Source organism: Zea mays, chromosome 10 (assembly GCF_902167145.1).
Source record: "Zea mays cultivar B73 chromosome 10, Zm-B73-REFERENCE-NAM-5.0, whole genome shotgun sequence".
In the NCBI taxonomy this organism is placed as follows: Eukaryota; Viridiplantae; Streptophyta; class Magnoliopsida; order Poales; family Poaceae; genus Zea; species Zea mays.
The window spans coordinates 145899599-145923900 of NC_050105.1; the positions used below are offsets into that span (position 1 = coordinate 145899599).

At 50.6% G+C, this 24302-nt stretch overlaps 3 protein-coding genes across 10 annotated transcripts; 2 read left to right on the forward strand and 1 right to left on the reverse strand.

The window, feature by feature from the left end:
- Positions 1–2429, forward strand: LOC100280098 (uncharacterized). Of its 7 annotated transcripts, none has more exons than XM_023301130.2 (7): positions 1–383; positions 577–658; positions 754–920; positions 981–1223; positions 1355–1514; positions 1653–1869; positions 1989–2429. In XM_023301130.2, exons 2-7 carry the CDS (start codon positions 628–630, stop codon positions 2143–2145), a joined length of 975 nt encoding a protein of 324 aa, XP_023156898.1. In that variant the 5' UTR covers positions 1–383; positions 577–627; the 3' UTR covers positions 2146–2429. The 7 variants fall into 7 exon arrangements, with proteins under 7 accessions (XP_023156898.1, XP_023156900.1, XP_023156897.1 ...); XM_023301132.2 differs by having other exon boundaries at positions 1011–1223; XM_023301131.2 differs by having other exon boundaries at positions 331–383; positions 580–658.
- A 5528-nt stretch (positions 2430–7957) lies between these two features.
- Positions 7958–10483, reverse strand: LOC100282500 (leucoanthocyanidin reductase). Its single transcript, NM_001155409.2, has 6 exons — positions 9878–10483; positions 9582–9748; positions 9127–9333; positions 8851–9010; positions 8507–8726; positions 7958–8420 (listed from the first exon to the last, which is right to left on the reverse strand). The coding sequence occupies exons 1-6, from the start codon at positions 10002–10004 to the stop codon at positions 8270–8272; spliced, it is 1032 nt and encodes a 343-aa protein (NP_001148881.2). The 5' UTR covers positions 10005–10483; the 3' UTR covers positions 7958–8269.
- Positions 10484–13868: 3385 nt separating this feature from the next.
- LOC100191338 (Anthocyanidin reductase) lies at positions 13869–15865 on the forward strand. Of its 2 annotated transcripts, NM_001351828.1 has the most exons (4): positions 13869–14322; positions 14437–14643; positions 14773–15146; positions 15610–15865. In NM_001351828.1, the coding sequence occupies exons 1-4, from the start codon at positions 14017–14019 to the stop codon at positions 15758–15760; spliced, it is 1038 nt and encodes a 345-aa protein (NP_001338757.1). In that variant the 5' UTR covers positions 13869–14016; the 3' UTR covers positions 15761–15865. The 2 variants fall into 2 exon arrangements, with proteins under 2 accessions (NP_001338757.1, NP_001130244.1); NM_001136772.1 differs by lacking the exon at positions 15610–15865 and having other exon boundaries at positions 14773–15431.
- The last annotated feature ends 8437 nt before the right edge of the window (positions 15866–24302 follow it).

The window sequence follows — 24302 nt, forward strand, 5'->3', positions numbered from 1 at the left end:
TCGACCGTTCAATCCATGGCTGTACCTGTTGTTGAGAAGTGATGAAAGGCGCGCACCGTTGTCAAATGCGTCGGGTGGCTGAGGGAGCTGAGGTCACCGCCAGTCTCTTGTCACACCAAACACCCAGTGGTTCAGGCTGGCCAAAGTTATGAGTTATCTGCCCTGTCCTCCCAAACTAATCTAGTCCCAGGAAACTAATTTCAACACACAACTGGACGACGGTGCGTTGCGTTGGTGGCCGCCGGCGACGATGTCGTCGTCCGCGGGCGACAAGAGGAAGAAGACGGCGTGCGTGACCGGAGGGAACGGGTACATCGGCTCCGCGCTCATCAAGATGCTGCTGGAGGACGGATACGCCGTCAAGACGACGGTCAGGAACCCCGGTTCGATTCTCCTTCTCCTCCTCCCCTCTTTTCTTTCGGGCCGGTTCAGTGTTTGTGGTGGTTGCTGCTGCTGTTCCGGCCGGCGTTGCAGCTGCGCAGGATCAGGAAACGGCGTCTTTTGAACTCCGGAACGCATAATAATAGCACAAGATTGTGAACGATTAGATTTCTGATGAGATGGTTGATGGTTCAGCAGCGCCATAGAAATCCTACACTTTGCTACTTCAGCCAGGCCTAGGCGCGCATGTGCCTTTACTTTACTGTCGCTGTTGGAGGTAGAGACGGTGGTTGTGATTGTGAATCCCACCCACCACGGCATCGCCCCGGCTGACCACGATTTGGTTCCGTTCTGATTCTGAATCCCTCCCAGACGACATGGACAAGAACTCCCACCTCAAGGGCCTGCAGCAGCTCGGGCCGCTGACGGTTCTCCGCGCCGACATGGACGAGGAGGGCAGCTTCGACGACGCCGTCGCCGGCTGCGACTACGCCTTCCTCGTCGCCGCCCCGGTGAACCTCTCGGCACAGGATCCAGAGGTGCTGCTCCGTCGTCGATTGGGTGGGTGGTTTCAGAAATAAAGAACTGATTTTTTTTAGCTTGCTTGGCGGTGGATGTCCCGATGGCAGAAAGAGCAGATCGAGCCGTCCGTCCGAGGCACGCTGAACGCGATGCGGTCGTGCGCGAAGGCCGGGACGGTGCGGCGCGTGATCCTGACCTCGTCGGTGGCCGGAGTCTACATCAGGCCGGACCTGCTGCAACTGCGAGGCGACGGGCACGTGCTGGACGAGGAGTCCTGGTCCGACGTCGAGTACCTCAGAGCCAACAGGCCACCAACCTGGGTCCGGCGTCCGATGATCGACTCTGCTCCCATATATTCTCGCTCTACGTCTTTTCCTTCGTGTCGGCCACTGCTAGGACAGCACCGTACACCAGTTTGATGGTGACCTGGACTGCTCGCTCGCACTCGCAGGGGTACTGCGTGTCGAAGGTGCTCCTCGAGAAGGAGGCGTGCAGGTTCGCGGGCGAGCACGGCATCAGCCTGGTCACCGTCTGCCCCGTCATCACCGTGGGCGCGGCGCCGGCGCCCAAGGTCCGCACGAGCATCATCGACAGCCTCTCCATGCTGTCCGGTGAGTGAGCCAGCAGCAGCCAGAGATCCCGCAGGCGCCAACGAAGAAGCTGATTCTCCGGCCGCTTTGTATTGTAAAAAGAAAAAAAGTTTGAGTTCGTGTCGTGTGGATGATGATCGACCGATCGCTGATCTCCAGGCGACGAGCGAGGGCTCGCCGTGCTCAAGGGCATCGAGAAGACCTCCGGCGCGGTGCAGCTGGTCCACGTCGACGACCTCTGCCGCGCCGAGCTGTTCCTGGCGGAGGCGGCGGCGGCCGACGGGAGGTACATCTGCTGCGGCCTCAACACGACCGTCCTCGAGCTCGCGCGTTTCCTGGCACACAAGTACCCGCAGTACGGCGTGAAAACAAACCTGTAAGCGACGGCGTCGGCGACGGCCGGCGTCATTGTGGATTTCATGTTCGCAGCTCTGGGTTTTTTGACACTGGATTTCATGTTCGCGCGTTTTTTTCCCTTTGACACTTGATTTGCAGCGACGGCGATGAACAGCAGCTACTCGAGAAGCCGAGGGTGAGGGTGTCGTCGGAGAAGCTCGTCCGGGAAGGGTTTGAGTACAGGCACAACACGCTGGACGAGATCTACGACAATGTGGTTGAGTACGGCAAGTCGTTAGGGATTCTGCCCTACTGATACATAGATGCCCGAGCTTAATTAAGTACGAGGGCAGCATATATGTTATCGGACATATACGAGTCTTGGAAAGTAATTAAATAATTTATGGAGATATTTTTCATTGGAAAAAACAGTGTGAGAGTTCTAGACTAAAGGCTAGTTTAGAAACTTAAATTTTCTTTGGTATTGTAGGGGATTGAGGTAGAAATTAGTTCATTTCCTTTAGAACCCCCACAAAATTTCCGATGGAAGCTTGAGTTTCTAAACTAGCTCAAAATTGAGCTGAAAAGCACTTTTGAACCCCCCTCCCCCTACATTTTACTATTGCTGCTGAACGACGTGGAGGTCAGATTCCATGTCCGACTGAGAGGATCGTCGAGGTCGGCGCGGAAGGCCTCCAGGCTCCAGGAGGGCGAGCGTCTGAGGTGGGAGTGGGACGTCTTCGCCATGTCATCTGCGGTTTCAGAATCGAGACGGCCAAGCACGTTTGGTGTGATATGGAATCGTGATGAACAGCTGTCAGGACTCCACCCACGGGCTCTCCAGTGGAAGGTGCGGCTGAAGAAGACGCGATGCAGAAGGCGACGCCGGTGGCTGATGAAGGCGCTGTGGAGAAGACGCCGGCTGTGAATGGGCCGCGAGTGGCAAGACGTGTTCGCAAGCCCAATGTGCGTGTATGTGGGCCGGAATGGTTGAGGCAGTAGTGAGATGTACAAATATGTAATAAGCAGAACGCTTTGGACAGAGAATGATGAGAAATCACAATACCAATCCCCGCTTCCCCCGCTATCTTCTTCTTCTTCTTGCCCACGAAACCTCTCTTCTCTGCTTCTGCTAACATTCTGGTATCAGATTCGTCGGTCCCGGGAGTCGTCGCTCTGGCGCAGTCTGTTGCTCACCATTACAACACTCGCTCGCAGCAACTTCGCCAAACAATGGATGCCAACACGAAGCTCATCCTTGATGAGATGACGAAGAAGTTTGCTGCGCTCGAGAATCAGTTCACGGAGGCTGATCGTCGCAAGGAAGGACGATTGGGCGCTCTGGAGTCGGCGACGGCCGATCTCGACCAGTGGCGGCCTAAGGTCGATGCCGCCATGGACGATCTGAAGTTGGAATTGCGCAAGCTCGGCAAACAAGTTGACTGATCCGTCCTCGAGCAGGCGCCGCTGCAACCTGGACTTCTCTCTAAGCCGGATTTCGCGAGCAGCAATCTCGGCTTCACCAAACCAATCGGCCAGATCGGCCACCGCGACGATCACTTCCACCGGGATCAGGGTTTTGGATCGGACCCGATCCTCCTCCCTGGCCCGGTCAAGGGTACGGGACCTTCCCCTTCCTCCCCACCTCGTTTCCATGGTTCCTTATATGATGAGTGCTTAGCCCGTCAGCGTTTTCTGGAAGCTGGTCCGCGTGCAGCCAGCAGAATGCCTCAACTGCCTTTTCACATGTTTGATGGCGATAATCCGCGACTTTGGATTTCGCGTTGTGAAAAATACTTCGACATGTATTCTGTTGAACCTGAGGCATGGGTCAAAATCGCTACTATGCATTTGACACCGTCTGTTGCTTGCTGGTTTCAGTCCTTAGAGCATCAGTATCATCATATTAGTTGGCCGCTGTTTTGCACCCTTCTTCATGGTCGTTACGGTCGTGATCAATACCAGTCGCTCTTGCGTCAGCTGTTTCGTATTAGGCAAACTGGTGTAGTTTCAGAGTATATTGAGAATTTTTCTACTCTGGTGGACCAATTATCAGCATATCAACACACAGCTGACCCACTGTACTTCACTACACGTTTTGTCGAAGGGCTAAGGCCTGATCTACGTGCTGTTGTTCTTCTGCAACGCCCTGGCGACCTGGATACTGCTTGTTGTTTGGCCCTTTTGCAGGAGGAAGTGACGGATCCGGGGCATCGTCGCGAGTTCCAGAAGCGTGATCCTGGTTTCTGGTCCAAACCGGGATACCGAGGCCCTTCTATGGCTGTTCAGTCTCATTCGGGCCAGACAAGCCAAGAGCCGCAAGGACTAAGCAAACCTTCCAACACACATGTTCCCTCCACTGATGACAAGTTCAAGGCTCTCCGAGCGTATAGGCGTGCTAAAGGGCTGTGTGACAGCTGTGCTGAGAAGTGGTCTAAGGGTCATACATGTGCTACAACAGTTCAACTTCATGCCATGCAAGAAGTCTTTGAATTATTCCAGGTGGCAGACTCAGATGCACAAGAAATTGCAGCGGATGTGTTGGGTAATGAACAAATATTTTTGGCTCTTTCACCTGCACCCTTGTCTGGACAGACAACTAAGAGAGCCTTACAATTTATGGGGTCAATGCATCAGTATCCTCTCCATATTTTGGTAGACTCTGGCAGTACCCATTCATTTCTGAGCCAGCACATGGTGGACAAAATTGGTTCTCTTCAGTTGGTGCCTACAAATGTTCAGGTTAAGGTTGCTGATGGTAATGTGTTACAGTGTATGGCTGTCTTACCTCAAGCTGAATGTACAATTCAACAGTGCACTTTTATTCAAGATCTCAAGGTGTTGTCTCTGCCTTCCTATGATTTAATTCTTGGAATGGACTGGCTGGAGAAATTTAGCCCGATGAGAGTGGATTGGAAAGATAAATGGATGATCATTCAGTTCCAGGGGACTCCAGTGCTTTTGCAAGGCAGCGGACAAGGTATACCGGATGATCTGTTCCTTCATGTAGCAGTGGTTAAACCGTCACAGGAAACTGTGGTGCATCCTGCAGTTGCCTCCCTGCTCGACACCTACTCGCAATTGTTCTCTGTGCCAGATTCATTACCTCCTGTCCGGCAGTGTGATCACTCTATTCCCTTGGTTGCTGGAGCCCGACCTGTGTGTGTTCGCCCCTACCGTTATCCTCCTGCTCTAAAAGACGAGATTGAGGCTCAAGTGGCCGACATGTTACAGAAAGGTATAATACAGCCCAGCTCATCTTCATTTTCCTCTCCAGTGTTGTTGGTTCGCAAAAAGGATGGATCATTTCGTTTTTGCATGGATTATCGCTACTTAAATGCCTTGACAGTCAAAACTAGGTTTCCTATACCTATTTTTGAGCAGCTCATTGATGAATTGTCTGGCGCCAGTTGGTTCTCCACGTTAGACTTGTTATTAGGATATCATCAGGTGCGGCTGAAAGCTGGTGAGGAATATAAAACAGCATTTCAGACTCATCATGGACAGTTTGAATTTCTGGTCATGGCTTTTGGATTATCTGGCGCCCCTGCTACATTTCAGGGTGCTATGAACACCACATTGCGTCCTCTCCTGCGGAAATGTGTTATTGTCTTCTTTGATGACATTTTGGTGTTCAGTTCCACATTCGAGGAGCACCTGACACATTTAGAACAAGTCTTTTCTCTGTTAAAAAAAGACTCATGGTTTGTCAAACGTTCCAAATGTACCTTTGCAGCTCGATCCATATCCTACTTGGGGCATATTATTAGTGAGAAAGGGGTGGCCACTGACCCTTCCAAGGTTGACACCATTTTGCACTGGCCGAGTCCAACTAATGTTAAGGAATTAAGGAGTTTTCTCGGTCTTGCGGGTTACTATAGGAGATTTGTGCGCCATTTTGCAGTCATTGCCAAGCCCTTGACCGACTTACTCAAAAAAGGGACATTATATATATGGACATCTGATCATGAGCTGGCATTTTCAACACTCAAAAAGCTGCTTAGTTCAGCTCCAGTGTTAAGTTTGCCTGATTTTTCTAAGCCCTTCTGTATTGAAACAGACGCTTGCCAGACAGGTGTAGGGGCTGTGTTACTTCAGGACGGTCACCCATTGGCGTTTATTAGCAAACCTTTGGGAATCAAGACACAGGGTCTCTCGACATATGAAAAGGAATATTTGGCTATTTTGGTAGCCGTGGAACAGTGGAGATCCTATTTGTTACAAGGAGAATTTACTATCTTCACTGATCAAAAAAGTCTGGTGCATCTCAATGAACAGCGTTTGAACACTCCCTGGCAACAAAAAGTCTTCACTAAGCTGATGGGTTTGCAATACCGTATTGTGTACAAGCAGGGTCCTGAAAATGGTGTCGCTGATGCGTTGTCCAGAAGAGCTCACCCACTGGTTTCCTTGTATGCTGTTTCAGTATCAACTCCACAATGGTGTCAAGCGTTACAGGATGGATATTTGAGTGATCCAAAATCCAAGGACATTCTCACCAAGCTGGCTGTTGACAACACTGTTGTTCCTAATTTTTCCCTCTCTGATGGTCTGCTTCGTTTTAAAGGCCGGCTATGGGTTGGCCAGAATGATTCTCTTCAGCGTTCCATTTTGGCTGCTATGCATAGCTCTCCTCTCGGTGGTCATTCTGGTATTCCAGTCACTTACAAGCGCATCAAGCAATTATTTGCATGGTCAGGTCTCAAGAAGAGTGTACAAGACTTTGTTTCGGCATGCTCTACTTGTTTACAGGCCAAGCCCGACAGGAGCAGGTACCCAGGACTGCTTCAGCCTTTGGCTATACCTGACGGCGCCTGGCGAACAGTGAGCCTTGATTTTGTGGAAGGACTTCCTCTTTCTCATGGCAAGAATTGTGTCTTAGTGGTGGTGGATAAATTTTCCAAGTTTAGCCACTTTATTCCCTTACGACATCCATTCACAGCAGCTTCAGTTGCTCATGTCTTCATGCAGAACATTTACAAGTTGCATGGTTTGCCTACTGCCATTATATCTGACAGGGATCGTATTTTCACCAGTCAGCTGTGGAAGACACTCTTTTCTTTGGCAGGGGTTTCTCTCAACATGAGTTCTACGTATCATCCACAATCCGATGGGCAGACTGAACGTGTGAATCAGTGCATGGAAACATATTTGAGGTGCTTTGTGAATGCTTGCCCCAGCAAATGGGTGGATTGGCTCTATTTAGCTGAGTTTTGGTATAATTCCAGTTGGCACTCAGCCTTGGGTTTTTCTCCCTTTGAGGTCTTGTATGGCTATGCTCCTCGTCACTTTGGAGTTGAGTCTTCTGCTGTCTGTCCGATTCCCTCCCTGCAGGAATGGATAGAGGAGAAGAAAGTCATGATGGATTTAGTCAAACAACATTTGGCTCGTGCCCAACTTCGCATGAAGATGCAGGCTGATAAGAAGAGGTCCGAGCGTTCCTTTCAAATTGGTGATATGGTCTATGTCCGCCTTCAACCTTATGTGCAGTCTTCGCTCGCTCATCGCGCTAACCAGAAGTTGGCCTTCCGTTTCTTTGGGCCCTTCAAGGTGTTGTCAACAGTGGGACCTGTGGCCTACAAATTGGAACTGCCGGCGTCATCCACTATTCATCCTGTCTTTCACGTTTCCCAGCTGAAGCGCGCGGTGCCGGAGGCTACTTCCATTGCTCAGTTACCTGATTCCTTGGACAGTTTTCAGGTTCCCCAGCGTGTGTTGCGACGTCGCCTGGCATCTGATGGTCAACCTCAAGTGCTGGTTCAGTGGTCCGGTTTGCCGGCATCTCTGGCAACTTGGGAGGATGCTACTGCTCTACGGCAAGCCTTTCCTTGCGCGCCTGCTTGGGGACAAGCAGGTTCTTTACAAGGGGGGAATGTCAGGACTCCACCCACGGGCTCTCCAGTGGAAGGTGCGGCTGAAGAAGACGCGATGTAGAAGGCGACGCCGGTGGCTGATGAAGGCGCTGTGGAGAAGACGCCGGCTGTGAATGGGCCGCGAGTGGCAAGACGTGTTCGCAAGCCCAATGTGCGTGTATGTGGGCCGGAATGGTTGAGGCAGTAGTGAGAGGTACAAATATGTAATAAGCAGAACGCTTTGGACAGAGAATGATGAGAAATCACAATACCAATCCCCGCTTCCCCCGCTATCTTCTTCTTCTTCTTGCCCACGAAACCTCTCTTCTCTGCTTCTGCTAACAACAGCTTGCAACAGTTGATGCATATTTGTCACGCTTGCTAATACAGGATTCGATTCCATATTTACTAGTCAGACAAACGGTTCTGAGTAGACAAAAATGCATAACATAGACAAATTTTCTTGACATTTTTTGAAGGTCCAATTATGGTTCGGCACAGTAGCAGCATAAATAGACGGGCTTATTTTGCCGGACGGTTTAAAGTCCAGTCCTGATCGCCGGCCGAGAGCAGAGGAAGCAAGCAGCATCACAAGTCGGGCAGGATTCCCAGGTCCTTGCCGTACTCGACCATGTCGTCGTATATGTCATCCAGCGTCCTGTACCTGAACTCGAAACCTTCCTTCACCAGCTTCGCCGACGACAGGCACACTCTCGGCTTCTCAAGCCGCTCGCCGGAGCTGCATGCAAATAAATGTGCAGGAAAACGGTATCAGTGGATCATCATCGGCAGCAGAACTATACATGAAGCCGATCCCTTACTTACAGCAGGTTCGTTTTGACGCCGTACTGCGGGTACTTGTCCGCCAGGAAACGCGCGAGCTCGGCGACGGTCGTGTTGAGGCCGCAGCAGACGTACCTCCCCGCGGCCGCGCCCTCCTCGGCGGCGAACAGCTCGGCGCGGCAGACGTCGTCGACGTGGACCAGCGGCAGGCACCCGGTGGCGCTCTCGATGGCGTCCAGCACGGCGAACGCGGCTTCGTCGCCTGAAAAATGGCGCAGGATGACAACCAACTAATTAACGACATGCATGCATGATTCATCCACGCCGCCAGTCCTCCAGTCCGTGTCTGGCGCCCTGAGTTGAGCCGGAGCGAGCCAGAGCCTCACCGGATAGAAGAGAGAGGCAGTTGGGGACGCTGGTGCGGGCGGTCGGGGCCGGCGCGGCGCCCACGGTGAGGCCGGGGCAGACGGTGACGAGGCCGATGCCGTGCTCCTCCGCGAACCTGCTCGCCTCCTTCTCCAGGAGCACCTTGGACACCGGGTACCCCTGCAAGCACACAGCACAACCGTCCAGCACCGTCGTCGTTCCAACGTGACAAGAGGGGTAGCACATGCAGTCATGCAGAAGTGCAAGGGGGGCGGCCGACGTGCGCCGTAACGTACCCAGGGGCCTGCAGGCTTGTGGGCTCTGAGGTACTCGACGTCGGACCATGACTCCTCGTCCAGCACGTGCCCGTCGCCTTGTAGCTGCGGCCTGGTGGTGACCGCGGCCGCCGACGAGGTCAGGACCACGCGCCTCACCGTGCGCGCCTTCACGCACGACCCCATCACGTTCAGAGTTCCCCTGACGGCCGGCTCGATCATTTCTTCCTGCCATCAACAGCGAGGCTTTGAGAATTCCATCTTTGGCCCTAGGGGGCCCTGGAGAGCAGGGAGTCCCTCCCTCCCGTGTCCCGTCCTCACAAGGAACAGAGAGGTCGACAGTGAAGCTTACTATGAGAGTTCTAAAAAGTTGGGAAAAAAGGAGCAAGGGATGAACAGTACGAAGATGCCTTCAGCAACTACAAGACAAACGAGAAGTGCAATTGGAGCATCTGTGGGCTGTGGCGTCTGTGCACCTCGGGATTCTTCGTGTGGAGGTTCACCGGAGCGGCGACCAGGAAGGCGTAGTCGCAGCCGGCGACGGCGTCGTCGAAGCTGCCGTCTTCGTCCAGGTCGGCGCGGAAGACCTCCAAGGACCCGAGCGCCTGCAGGTCCTTGAGGTGGGAGTTCTTCTCCATGTCATCTGGAATTCAGAGATGATCATATAGGCATTCAGAGTCTTGAACGTCTTTAGTTTGTTGTCTTCGCTAATAAAGATGGGAATGGGATATCCTCCGTCCATGAAAAAGAGGGGAAGTTCAAAGAACCAAACCAGGGTTCCTGACCGTCGTCTTGACGGCGTAGCCCTTCTCCAGCAGCACCTTGATGAGCGCCGAGGCGATATACCCGTTTCCTCCGGTCACGCACGCCGTCCTCATCTTCCTGCCGCCGGTCGACATCGCCGGCGCTCCTCACGCCGGGGCTAGGAAGAGGAGGATTCACTCGCTCGCTCAGCGGAATTTCCACCACGAGCGAACAGACGAAACTTGGAGAGCTGTCGCCTCAGCCACTATCGATGAATCATCATTTGTTTGAGCAACACTTTGAGTGCCCACTAAGCAAGGAGATGATGGATACGGAGTACAGATCTTGCTGGAACGGGGGCAGGCCAGAGAGCTCAAAGTTGCAAGGCGCGTCTCTGTCCAATAATGCAGTGCAATAGACAATGTAAAGTTGCCTTGTTGTAGTTATGGTTGGCCAGTTGTCTCCTGATAGAGATTGTGATTATGAAGCGTTTTTTCTTAGTTTGTAGTGTAAAATCTAGAACCCATTACACGCCTCTTGTGTCATGGTTTGTCCGTTCAAAACCATTTATGATGTGACATGTGTGTAAACATGTGGCTCACTTTATACCTTTTTTAATGCAAAATGGTTACGCACAATAACCACCTAATTTTTCAATAAACCAATTTATAGAGACGTTTTAAGTTATTTTTTATGTTTAATGGAATTTAGAGAAATATCAGATTATAGACTGTTTCAAATACATGGCAGTTACACACAATGTTTTTATGCAGAGAAGGATGTGATGCTAGAGTTTCTCTTTAGCGATGAACAAGACAGGTGGTTAGGGAATCAGCCCCCTTATGTGTCAATGTCCTACCCTTTACCAGATTGCAAGGAAAAAGAGCAATACGATGGCAAATGTGTTAAGATCTGTCTCCCTGAACATTTCCTTCCGTAGAGCTATAGTAGTGAAGAATAATTAAGCCTTAGGTCCGTTCGTTTCCATAGGAATGCACCAAGAATTGTTCTTCTTGATCAAAACTTATACAAATTAGAGAAACAATCTGGGTAGGAATAGTTCCGGTATTCCATTCCCTGTCAACCGAACGGGCCCTTATGATATAATTTAGTAAGTCGGTTGGCTCACATCTCTTTAACCAGTGAAAAGGTTAAATTCAAGTGGACCTTGACGGCATCTAGGGTCTTCACTGTTCGATCTATGTATAAGGGCCTTATTAACAATGGTATTATTTTCAATAACAAATTTATATGGAAGCTTAAGCTGCCCTTGAAGTTTAAATTTTTTTTGTGGTACCTTATAAAAGGTGTGATTTTAACTAAATTAAAGACAATTTGGTTAAACACAATTGGCAGGGAAGTAAGAGATGTGTTTTTTGTAGCTCGGATGAAATTATTCAACATCTCTTTATTAACTGTCATTTTGCTCATCATATGTGGACATTGTTATCTATCTGTTTTGTTTACCACCGCCTAGTTCAATTAGTCATGTATGAAAATTGGCTGGTTGGTTTTGATGAAAAAAACTAAGCGCCTTATTATCACATGTGTCTCTACTCTTTGTTGGACTATATGGTTAAGTAGGAACGACTTAGTTTTTGATAATGCACATATGTTTACTTATTTATAGGTACTATTCAGGGGAACCCACTGGCTAAGGTTCTAGGCTCAACTCCAAAGAAATGAAGACGATGTTGAAGCCATTAGGAGCGCTTGCAGTAAAGTGGAAACGGTGGGCATGCATTTTTTTGGTCATTTTGGTTGGAAGTTCTCAAACAGAATTTCATGCTAGTATTTCTTGACTGTATCCTAGTTTGCTATTAAGTTTGTTGTGGAGGTCTGGTCCTCCAGTTTGGTGTTGTAGTGTTTGCTAGGTTTCCTTGTTGGTAACGACTGTTATGCAAGTAGTCCTTATGCAAGCGTGTAAGCAAATCATCTGATCCATTAGATTACGATCCAACCACAGATACAACCATGGTTTGTTAGGGGTTTTTTTATAAAGATTATTGAGTTGATGGTGAAAGAGTTTAAGTGTTAAATGTGACCTACGGTTGGATCATGATCTAATGGATCATATGATTTGATTGCACGATTGAACAGAAGGACTGCTTGCATAGCAGCCGTTGCCTTATTGGCCATAGCCTCCTAGGAGGTAAAGGCTGGACTCTTTTGTTCCATTATAAAAAAAATTATTTGTTTATAGTTAGAGTTGTTGGCTCTATGTAGGAGTGGATCAGGGTCTATGGGCCACTACAATCTGGACCTAATCTCACGAACCCAAATACCTCATGTAATTTTATCCTACAAAAAATAAGGCCCAACTGCTCCAGTTAAGGAACTCACGACGGCCCAATCATGCTAGTCTTCATGTCCGACTTGTTAGGCTTGAGAATTGCGTTGACCATCTCTCCGCATGCGGCATATGACATGAGTAGGGTTCAAAACGGGTAAAGCCCCGTTCTGACCTGTTCAATTTTTTATATTTAATCTGACTGTTTTCATAATTATAAAAAATATATAGAAATAGGACGAAAACATGAGAGAGTTTATTCCGTTCATTTAGTGTGACCTCTCGCTAGTAGTGTCGTGGACTATTGCAGCGGTGGCTGGCGACGATAGACCTCCTGTTTGAACTCGCACTATAATTTTAAAATTTTAAAATTGGGGCGGGTTGGACTAGCGCTGTGGGGCCGAGAAAACAACACATACACGATACAGTCCACTTTCGAACGTGTCGGGCTGGACAGTGGTTTGGGCCGATCCATTTTTTAGTCATCAATAGTCCATTACCTCTTCTCATTGTCCCTGAATCCTGATCTCACATTGTATGATCCTGCACTATATACCTCGCAATTTACATTCACCTAATCTGAGTTTGGATCGTGTTTGAATAACGGTCCATTTAATCGCAGAGATGCATGGCAACTAATAACTATTATATTTGGTGCTATAAAATAATAATAAAAAATCTCTGGAGAACCAATCATCTGATTTCTATCGCGATTCCTTGCCAGGATAACAATGAATATAGTTTTGTCTGAGTTGATCGCTGCCATCTCTATCTATTGTAGCTAATGTGGGCCTTTCATCCAGCAGCTACGTCTGTCGTCAGCACACACATATATATATTCGCATGCAGGCACGGGCCGGAGAGAGAGACGACGACACTCGACAGCATATATTGTTCCCGGTTGTCCACGTCGTTTGGAAAAAAACTTGTCCCGGAACACCTACCAGCAGACAAAAGACTATTTTTTACATATCCAGGTCATCACATTCTTATTTCTTAGCGTCGCTACAGCTGTCATGGAGTATACTAGATGAATTTCTTAGTTCCTCTATTTTATTATATTTTAGTTACTATTTTTTTAAATATTCCGCATTTAGCAATTTAGGTCCTAAAATGTAATAAATAGAGTGACAAAATTAGTAAAAAAAAATTCAAACACCCCTAAATATACTCCGCATGCGATCATTAAGCTCGTACGTGGAGCTGTTGTGGTTCATGATCATCATTCATCGACCACCAATCCAAGCGTCTTTAGCTAAAGGCGGTTCGATCGATCTGCGATTCTGACTGCATCATTGTTGTTTGACGCTGTGGGGGGGGGATCCTGGAGGGCGTGTTTCTCATGGTCGGCCAGGATCGAAACGGCTGTTGTTTCGAGCCTCTCGATCACTGTGCCCGTGTGTCGTCTACATCTACCTGCCGGCTGCCGCTGCCGACCGGCATGACAGGCCAAGCGCCAGGCAGACAGGCACGTTGGCTTTACGGCTTGTTCGCTGCGGCTTGCTGCGGCTGCAATCCGGCTGCGGCTGCGGCTTCTACACTATTTTTCTCTCTATGGATTGCAGCTGCAGCAATCCAAACAGCTGCAACAGTGTCGGCTTGTAGCCAGCCGAACACGCCCTTAGCTTTTGCGAGACCGAGCGTAGCCGCATGCAGCACGGGTTTCGTTCGTCGTGCTCGTGCATATAAACATTCCATTCAGCACTCATGGAGCCACAGCCACAGCAACCTCAAAGGCTCAAACTACCACCTGTTCACTTGTCGCCAATCCATCAGTGTCGGGACAACCCATCAGAGCTAGCTAGGGCCAGCTAGCAGCGATTTATCCTAGCTAGCTAGCAAGCTTCTCTTCTTCTTGCCCTCGTCGATCGATCGGTATGGCGGCGGCGGCAGGTGAGGAGAGGAAGAAGACGGCGTGCGTGACCGGAGGGAACGGCTACATCGCGTCGTTGCTCATCAAGATGCTGCTGGAGAAGGGCTACGCCGTGAAGACGACGGTGAGGCACCCCGAGGACAAGGAGAGCAACTCCCACCTGGAGGACCTGGAGAAGCTGGGCCTGGGCCCCTTGGAGGTCTACCGCGCCGACCTCGCCGAGGAAGGCAGCTACGACGAGGCCGTCGCCGGATGCGACTACGCCTTCCTGCTCGCCGCGCCGGTCAACTACACGTCCAAGAACCCTGAGGTACGTACTAATACACAAGCTACCTATATATATACGTACGGTGCACGAACGAGCTATTCGAGTTGTGACTTGTGAGTTGTGACGGTGGTGGTGGTGGCACGCGCGCACATGCAGAAAGAGCTGATGGAGCTCGGCGTCCAAGGCACTCTGAACGTGATGAGGTCGTGCGTCAAGTCCGGCACGGTGAAGCGCGTGGTCCTGACCTCGTCGACGGCCGCCGTCTCCAGCAAGCCGCTGGAAAACGACGGGCACGGGCACGTGCTGGACGAGGAGTCCTTGTCCGACATCGACTACCTCACCGCCAAAAGGACTGGCCTCTGGGTACGGCGAACGCGCGCTCTCGGCGCCGGCCTCTTTCTCTTCTCCTCTGAACTGGAGCGCTGACGAGCGAGACCATGCACGTACTGACGTACGTACGCATGCTTTTGCGGTTTTGCCGCATCATCGCAGGCGTACCCGGTGTCGAAGGTGCTCATGGAGAAGGCGGCGGCGGAGTTCGCGGCGGTCGAGGGCGTCAGCCTGGTGACCCTGTGCCCCTCCGTCACCGTGGGCGAGGCGCCCGACAGGCAGGTCTACACCACCGTCCCCGCCATCCTCTCCCTGCTCTCCGGCGACGAGGCGGAGCTCAAGGTGCTCCGGGGCATCGAGCGGGCCTCCGGCTCCGTGCCGCTGGTGCACGTCGAGGACGTCTGCCGCGCCGAGATCTTCGCCGCCGAGGAGGCCGCCGACGGGAGGTACATCTGCAACGGCGTCGACACCACCATCGTCGAGATGGCCCGTTTCCTGGCAGACAAGTACCCGCAGTACGACGTCAACACCAACCTGTAAGGATCCATGAACAAGAAGAAGCTCCTCCGTTCCGAGCTAGCTCCGGATTTTAGTTGTTTGCTTGCATGCCATGAATCCATGAAACCATGGATCTGTTTGGTTCAGCTTTTTCTGACCAGCTTTTCTGAAAATCTGGCTGTGGGGAGAATCTGGCTGTGGGAAGAATCTGAGTATCATTACGATTACGTGTGGAGGAAAATAAAGTTGTTCATAGGGCTCAGGATCTAGAAAGTGACGGATTCCTACTATTACAACGACTCAACCGATTATGTGTTTATGTTGATTTTGGATGGTTTTGCCCCCAATGAATTTTATAGAAGCTGACTGAAAAGCTGAGCGTTTGGCAGTCCGCAGTAGCTTTTGGTGGCCAGAAGCTGTCAGAAGCCGAAACAAACAGGCCCCATATGAGCGGTGATGGCTGATGAGTACTTGGCCCTGCTTGTGATGATCATGTTGCAGCTCCGGCGGAGATCTCCTTGAGAAGCCGATCGCGCTCCGGCCGTCCACCAAGCTGATCAAGGAAGGGTTCGAGTTCAAGTACAAGACGCTGGAGCACATCTATGAGAACATGGTGGAGTACGGCAAGGCCATTGGGATCCTGCACAATTGATGTGATGCTGACCGATCCTCCGTGTGTGCTTTGGATCTTCCTGTACTCTGGTCGATCGCGTCACGTCGTCGCAAGAGGCCAAAATAACTGCGGGTGGTTTGAAGTTTGAATGTAGCTGCTCAGTTCCCCTTTAATTTTCTGTATCGCGCGTGTTTGATCTAAGAATTACGTAGGACGACGGGATGATCTTGTTCTTGTTTTCCTTTAGATGGAAAACCGTCCTATTTCATAATCAGTTGTGAAGAATAGTGCTGGGAATTGGGCCGTGCCGGGCCGGCCCGGCCCAAGCCTATCGTGCTTCGTGCCAAACGGGTTCGGGCCAAGAAAGCCCAAACAATTTTTGGGCCGTGCCGGGCCGGCCCGGCCCAAGCCTATCGTGCTTCGTGCCAAACGGGTTCGGCCAAGAAAGCCCAAACAATTTTTGGGCCGTGCTGTCGGTGTTTTGGGTCCGACCGCACACCCGGGGTTGCCCCTCAAGGTGTTTTTAGGAGTAGGACGGTATCGACGACTGTAGCAAAATGGTTCGTGCCGATCGCACGAGGGACAATGGACAAGATTTACAGGTTCGGGCCGCTTAGAAGTGCGTAATACCCTACGTCCTGGTGAGTATGTGAGTGTTGTTACAAGAGGGCTCTCTGGATAGAGGGCGCAGAGAGCTTACATGGGTGGCTAAGTAAAACAGGGTCGATCGTTCTGAAGGGGTGCCCCCTAGGCCTTATATACTCGACCGTGGGGCAGTACATATGATATGATAACAACAAGTAGCTAAAAGATAGTGAACCTCTTGAGTTTATCCCTACGTAACCCTCGCCGACTTATCCTCGCATGGCTCCGTTGCATGGGGGCTCCAGCGCGGGAAAGTCGGGTCTCTGTTGCGATTCATTCATTCGACGTTGTGGGCCGTCCGGGTCTGCACTAATTCAGTCTCACGTCTTCTCTTCTTTGTTGGTTGTCTTTCCCTAGGCCCACGAAAGAATGACCTTACGAATTATTGGGCCCTTGGGCCTTTCGTGAGGCCTTTTACTTCTTTAGTGGACCCAGGGGATATCTATCCCCCACAAGCCCCCGATCTTTGGGTTGATTTAGAGGTAATCAACTCAAAGATCCAAGGTCCAAAAAATGATTTCCTGCTGTCTTCTCTTGCTCTGATCACTCGTTCGACAAACGTTTAGTTTTGTGCTTGTGCCTTTGAGGTCGGCATTTTGGATTATAAGATTCTGGACTTTATTGGGTGCACCGGAGGTGCACCCAATGGGTGTAGCCCCCGACCTTTGAGTAGATTTTAGAAGATAATCCACTCAAAGGTCTTTCCCAGGAACTATCTCCATTTGCACTCCTGCATCTTGGTTGAGGATTGGTCTTTTTAATCTTGTCCCACGCCTTAGAAGTCAGCACTATCTTGGTTTGGAATGATAATCCATGGGGTGCACCGGAGGTGCACCCAATGGGTGTAGCCCCCGACCTTCAAATGGATTTTTTAAGGATAATCCATTCGAAGGTCTTCCTTTCGTTTGTGGAAACTGGCATGAAACTATTTTGCATTATGCTTTGGAGGTCAGCATTATGTCATCAATATTTTGCTGCAGAGGTCAGCGTATATTTTGTCTTTAGCAACCGAGTTTGCAATCCATCCATATCTTGCTAGGTAGTGCAATTTATTTGCTTCTGTGATTGATTGGACGTTTGACGGACGTTCTCTGTCTAGTCTTCACGTCGCTTCTGTCGGCCATATCTTGTACTTTGCTGGCTATATTTGGCTTTCCTCTGATCCTTACTGATATCTCATTTTTGTCTTGAGGTATTCACTGCCTGCCCTGCACGGATGTGACCGGTTTGAAAAATATACTGATAATTCCTGGGCGTCCCCCCCAATGGGTGTGGGCAAGGGACGGCTTGGTACGCTGAGTGTTTTAGCCGGCTGCTTCTGAGTAGTAATGCGATGGGACGGCTAGTGTAATCATATCCTTTGCGCTGTTGACTGGAGTCCCAATGGGTGTAGTGTTGCATGAAACGGCGTCCGCCGTCTGACGTGTCTTCAGATGAGTGGGAGTGCTTATTGAATGCCTTGCGACTGTTCAGTGACCGCGGTTAGAAGTGAGCGGTTGCCTTTCCCTTCTATAAATAACACCTTTGCTTCTCTGGTTTTTTCACATCTCTTCGCTGCTCTTTACTGCCTTCTTCTCCTCCCTTCTGTCTGCTTCCACCATGGGCAAGAACAACAAGCGCAAGCGTGAGCCGACTCCTCCATCGGAGGAGTTTGGTGACTCGGAATACTCAGAGGAGGAGTTCTCCTCTGAGTCCGAGGGGTCTCCGGCTCCCATCCCCCTGCGTGAGTCGTCTGATGACTCAGACGACTCCCAGGGGCTTGCGGCGGAGGTCTGGACGTACATCCGGGCCGTCGAGCGCTCCGGGCTCGAGGGCTCGGATGAGTCTGAGTTCTCCTCGGACGAGGAGGACTCGGACGGCGGCGAGGGCGAAGATGACGACGACGACGACGGCGACGACGACGACGGAGGCGACGGTGATGGCGGCAACGGCGGCGGAGGCAGCGGCGGCGAGGGCGGCACCAAGGGCAGCAGCAGCGTGGGCAGCACCGGAGGCGGCGGCGGCAAGGGCAGCGGCGGCAGGGCCAGTGGCTAAACGCCACTGGTCTTTAAATATTAGTATAGTTAGAATAATGTAGTAGTAATGTAGAGTAGTATAGTGTAGTTTAGTAGTAGTAGTAATGTAGAGTAGAAGTAGGGAAGCACCAACTCGCGAAGAGTTGGTTTGTAAACTTATTAATTTCCCCTTAATGAAGAACTGTCGTTGGCCCCATCTCGATGATTTGCTTTCTCTGATTGTTGAACTGGCTCTTTTGATATAGTAGATGAATAACTTGCGTATCACATTGACGCTTCCAGAAGTAGCTGCCGAATAATATTGTAGTCGGTATCGGCGTTTTAGAAGCAACGCCGAGCGATTGAAGGTTGTCATCAGCGTTTTAGAGGTAACACTGAGCAATCGAACACGAGATCGGCGTTTTAGAGACCACGCCGGGTGACTGAAGGTCGGCGTCGGCATTTTGGAAGTAATGCCGAGCGATAGAATACAAGTTCAGCGTTTTGGAGGCAACGCCGAGTGATTGGAGGTCGGCGTCGGCGTTTTAGAAGTAACGTCGAGCGATTGAACACGAGGTCGGCGTGTTAGAGGCCACGCCGAGTGATTGAAGGTCAGCGTCGGCGTTTTTAGAAGTAATGCCGAGCGATAGAACACAGGACCAACGTTTTGGAGTCAACGCCGAGTGATTGAAGGTCGGCGTCGGCATTTTAGAAGTAATGCCGAGCAATTGAACATGAGTTCAGCGTTTTAGAGGCAATGCCGAGTGATTGAAGGTCGGCGTCGGCATTTTAGAAGTAATGCCGAGTGATAGAACACAGGACCAACGTTTTGGAGTCAACGCCGAGTGATTGAAGGTCTGCGTTGGCATTTTAGAAGTAATGCCGAGCGATTGAATACGGGGTCGGCGTCTTAGAGGCAACGCTGAGTGATTTGAAGGTCTGCGTCGGCATTTTAGAAGTAATGCCGAGCGATTGAATACGGGGTCGGCGTCTTAGAGGCAACGCTGAGTAATAGCCAGCCGCGCGGGTTATTTTGAGGATAATATCCGAGTGATGAAGTGGCACGTCGGCTTTTCCGGAAATAACTGCCAGATGTCCACGTGGCATGCTGAGGTTTCGGAAATAGCCGCCGGGTGATGACTGGGCACTTTTTGAAACGGTATCTGGCTTAAGAATATCCCATAAGAGTTGCGCTTTTAGCTGCCTTTGCTTTCCGTGCCCTAGTTCTTGCATTTCCGCATCTGAATCTTCTCTGCCACTCGCCTCCTACTCTGTCCGCCAGTGAGAAGCAAGATGGCGCCCAAGAGGAAAACTGCGAACTCGTCTGCTGCAGTGATCCCCGCAATCGACCCCAACAGTCAGTTACCCTTCGCAGGTAACCACATGTCTGTAATTTCCGAAGCTGAGCTCCTCCGTCTTGTCTCCATCGGGGTTCTTCCCCCGCGAGAACTCTGTTCTTGGCGGGTTTGCCACGGGACTACTGTCCCAACCGAAGATACCCACGAGTCAGTAGTTTACGCTCCTTTCCTTCTCCGCGGCCTCGGCCTTCCCATCTCTCCTTTTTTCCGTGGCCTCCTTGATTTTTATCACATCAACCTGACTCATTTGAACCCTAATTCCATTCTCCAAATCTCCATTTTCGTTCACTTTTGCGAAGCTTATCTCGGCGTGCTGCCGCACTTCGGTTTATGGAAGTATCTGTATCACTGTCGTCCTGGGATGGCCGGGGGGCAACATCAGTTGGTTGGAGGTGCCAGTTTGGAGATGCGTCGTGGGTGGAAGACCGAGTATCTCGAGATACCCCTCAAAGACAGCATTAAAGGTTGGCGTCTGGAGTGGTTTATAGTTGATAATTATGGAAATTCTCTCCCCTCCCGGTCAGGAAGACAGCCGGACGTTCGTACTCCGAGTTGGACTGAGTCTCCCATGGATCAAGAAGTGGCCGAGGCAGGCGTGTTGCTTACTGAAGTCGGGTTACTGAAAGAGAGAGGTCTGACTGCCGAAGCTGTGGTCACAGATTTTGTTTTCAAAAACATTCAGCCGCTGAAAGACAGGGCCTATCCGGCATATCTTTATCGAGGGCTGGCCGACTCAACCCGAGTTACCAATAGGAGAATTCCTTCTGTTGACTTGGTAAGCCGACTTGAGATGATCCTCAGGGGTAAAGTTTCAAACGTTGGTGCTCCAGTGGCATACTCAGCTTGGAACCTACCTTCTCCCAAAGCTTCCACCCTTTTTGTGTCCAATCCGCCCGTGACTGATAGCAATTTGGGTCTTAGAGTGCGACCCTCCGTTGAAGAAGTCCGTACTTTGGTTGATTCGCTCGGGGAGATACCTGATGATGACCGGCAGATTTATTTTGAAGTGCCCCTGAACCCTAGTGATGCAGACATAAATGACATGCTTGATCTGCTAGCTGAGGATTCATCTGATGCTGCTCCTGATGGTACATTGGCAGTGGTGCCCCTTCCAGAGGTTGATGCAACCTTGGATGTCCCGAAACCTGTCAGTACTCGCCCGAGGCGCCCTAGCCGAACCAGTCAGCCCGAGCCTTCTGCTGATGAGCTGAAGAAGAAGAGAAGACGCCTCCGGCGAGTATCCAGCTTTGACGAGGACGCCAGTACCTTAGCTCCTGCTGCTGAAGAAATGACTGCAACTGGCCTTGCTGACATTGATCCCAATGGGTGTGCTCCGCCTGCTGCTGACCCCAATGAGGATGCTTTTTGTGCTGTTACTGTGGAAGATGAGGAGGAAGAAAATGAAACTCCACTAACTCGGAAAAACAGTCGGCAGTTCGTCGCTAGCGGTGGAAGTAGTGGAGTTCCTTCTCCTGCTTTGTCTGCCCTTATTGGTCTGCAAGAGCTGTCCATGGCCAATTTTGATCAAACTCTAGAGGATATGGTCCCAGAGGATTTGCTGACAGAACCTATGGATGTTGATGCAACAGAGACTTGTGCAGCCGTGCCAGATGCTGGGTTGAGGTCATCCCGTGCCTCGTCGACCTTAGAGCATGATCTCGAGGGTCGGGATGCTGACTTGGATTGTCCTGATCCCATGGAAGTAGCTGAAGGCCCGTCAACCTTAGAGGTGGTTACGGCAGAGAGCCTGGATCCCTTGAATAGTGCTAACACGTGCCCAGCCCCCGAGGATGTCGCCGGGGAAGACTTAGCTCGGGTGAGGAGTATAAGTCACTGCCCAGCCCCCGAGGGTGTTGCCGGGGATGATCCGGCTCAAGTGGGCAGTGCCAACTTTGACCCAGCCCCCGAGGATGTCCGAGTGAGGTCTCCTTCCTGCACTTCCATGGATGTTCATGCAGGTTCACCTCCGCACTCTGGCGGTATGGTGGTGGCCCAAACTCCGGATCAGGGGGTCGCTTTAGAGGGCAGCACCCCCACTGGTCTGGCGTTAGGCCCTGTTGAATGTACTGAGCTCGTTCCTGCTGGTCTGCTGCGAGCTGCTTCAGGTGGTGGTCTGGCACCTGGTTACCAGCTGATTCCTCCTGACTTGGGGATCCCTTCGCTCTTTTCCAACTTCCAGGTGCTGTGCTATGCTTTAGTTTGATCTTTATGTTGCATGAATTGTTGTCATTATGTTCATCCGCTCTTCTTATCAGGCTTTGGTGGATGGAATGGCCAGCCAGCTAAAGTCGCAGGGTGCTTCCATCCCGGAAGTGGCTTTATCTCTTGAGCATTGGAATCCGGTGTTGCTTCGTCGTCGTGTATCCGAGTTGGAGGCAGCTAATGTTGGTTAGTGTCCTTTCTTCTTCTTCTTTATTCTTGTTCGTGGATTGTTTTACCTTCTGACCTCATTTCATTTGAATACCTCTTGATAGGGATGACTCGGCAGATTACAGTTCTTGAAGAAAAACATTCCCAAGATCAAGCTGAGATGGCTCGACGGTGCGCTGACTTCGAGGATAAGTATTCTCAGAGCCAGATTGAATTGAGTCAGGTCTCTGTGGCTTTGGATGACGCCAACGCTCTGAGTTCTTCTCTTCATGCTCAGCTTGACTCTGAAAAGGTAACTCACGAAACCGTGCTTCGTCTTATCATGCTTTTGGATTCTGAATGAGTTGATTTTTGCTTGTAGGAAGAAAAACGCATCCTTGCTGCTTCTTGTGACAACCTGGACAGATTGTACCGAGATTCCAGCAACTCGCTGACTATCTTGGAAAGGAGCCACCGTTTTACGATGGAAGAACTGGACAATCAGCGTCGTCAGCTACAAGAATCTTCGGACGAAGTGACACGCCTTACACAGTTGCTATCAGCAAAGGATGCCACCATCAAGGGACTCCGAGCTTCTAAGAAATCCATTGCTCAGGAGTTAGAAGCTGCTCAGCTGGCTACTAGAGTTGCCGAAGAAACTGCTGTCACTTTCAAAGCTCAGCGTGATAAAGCCCTGGACAAGGCTATTCGAGCGGGACGAATCTTGATGAGAAGACCCGGCGTGATTGTCCCTGAAGATATAAGAGCCGATGTGAATGCTGCCCCCGATTCTTCGAATCGCCCTTCTTCGTCAGTCGTTCCTGAGAAAGACATCGGAAAATAAAGAAACATTGCGCGTGCTATTAGCGCGCGGTTTAGCATGATCAAGTACTCGTTAGAGGTTATCGGCTTATTATTCGGATGACATCATCACTCTCTTATTGTATCCGAATTGCAAATTTGTGGTAACTCTGCCTGATGATTATGAAGTTTGTTTTCGGGATATGGAAGTCATCCCTTGGGTTGCGCAAGCGCGAGTAAACTGCACCGGCTTGAGCCACCACTGACTTTAGCCGATAGCTCCGTTAGTAGGGTATAGTGGCCACCCTAGGTTAAGTAAGCGTGAGCATGTTGCACCGCCTTAAGTCGTTGTCGACTTAAGTCGATTGCTCCGTTTGTAGGGCATAGTGGTCACCCCGAGTTAAGTAAGCGTGAGCATGTTGCACCGCCTTAAGTCGTTGCCGACTTAAGTCGATTGCTCCGTTTGTAGGGCATAGTGGTCACCCCGAGTTAAGTAAGCGTGAGCATATTGCACCGCCTTAAGTCGTTGCCGACTTAAGTCGATTGCTCCGTTTGTAGGGCATAGTGGTCACCCCGAGTTAAGTAAGCGTGAGCATGTTGCACCGCCTTAAGTCGTTGCCGACTTAAGTCGATTGCTCCGTTTGTAGGGCATAGTGGTCACCCCGAGTTTAAGTAAGCGTGAGCATGTTGCACCGCCTTAAGTCGTTGCCGACTTAAGTCGATTGCTCCGTTTGTAGGGCATAGTGGTCACCCCGAGTTAAGTAAGCGTGAGCATGTTGCACCGCCTTAAGTCGTTGCTGACTTAAGTCGATTGCCCCGTTTGTAGGGCATAGTGGTCACCCCGAGTTAAGTAAGCGTGAGCATGTTGCACCGCCTTAAGTCGTTGCCGACTTAAGTCGATTGCTCCGTTTGTAGGGCATAGTGGTCACCCCGAGTTAAGTAAGCGTGAGCATGTTGCACCGCCTTAAGTCGTTGCCGACTTAAGTCGATTGCTCCGTTTGTAGGGCATAGTGGTCACCCCGAGTTAAGTAAGCGTGAGCATGTTGCACCGCCTTAAGTCGTTGCCGACTTAAGTCGATTGCTCCGTTTGTAGGGCATAGTGGTCACCCCGAGTTAAGTAAGCGTGCAAGTCAATCGTAAACGAGTCAAGTGTCTTTGAAATCTTCTCTTTATTGATGACGTATTTCCATTATACAGAATACATGGTCGCCCCGGCTGTTTTGAAATACAACTAGGGGTAAAACTTTCGGAGGTGCTCTATGTTCCAGGAGTTCCCAACTTCTGTGCCATCCATCTGGGTGAGGCGATACGATCCGGGCCGAGTGACCTCTGCTACTATGAATGGCCCTTCCCATAAGGGTGATAACTTGTGCCGTCCCTCCCCCGTTAGAATTCGGCGGAGGACGAGGTCTCCTATCGGAAAGAAACGTTGCC

Bases quoted from the DNA above. Each gene is read 5' to 3' on its own strand.
- LOC100280098 (XM_023301129.2), top strand. From the start codon at position 251: ATGTCGTCGTCCGCGGGCGACAAGAGGAAGAAGACGGCGTGCGTGACC. The intron at 1,224-1,354 runs GTCCGGCGTCCG...TCGCACTCGCAG, and splicing joins CCAACAGGCCACCAACCTGG to GGGTACTGCGTGTCGAAGGT. The intron at 1,870-1,988 runs GTAAGCGACGGC...CTTGATTTGCAG, and splicing joins TACGGCGTGAAAACAAACCT to CGACGGCGATGAACAGCAGC.
- LOC100282500 (NM_001155409.2), bottom strand. From the start codon at position 10,004: ATGTCGACCGGCGGCAGGAAGATGAGGACGGCGTGCGTGACCGGAGGA. The intron at 8,727-8,850 runs GTGAGGCTCTGG...GCCATTTTTCAG, and splicing joins CTGCCTCTCTCTTCTATCCG to GCGACGAAGCCGCGTTCGCC. The intron at 8,421-8,506 runs GTAAGTAAGGGA...ATTTGCATGCAG, and splicing joins GGCGTCAAAACGAACCTGCT to CTCCGGCGAGCGGCTTGAGA.
- LOC100191338 (NM_001351828.1), top strand. From the start codon at position 14,017: ATGGCGGCGGCGGCAGGTGAGGAGAGGAAGAAGACGGCGTGCGTGACC. The intron at 14,644-14,772 runs GTACGGCGAACG...GCATCATCGCAG, and splicing joins CCAAAAGGACTGGCCTCTGG to GCGTACCCGGTGTCGAAGGT. The intron at 15,147-15,609 runs GTAAGGATCCAT...ATCATGTTGCAG, and splicing joins TACGACGTCAACACCAACCT to CTCCGGCGGAGATCTCCTTG.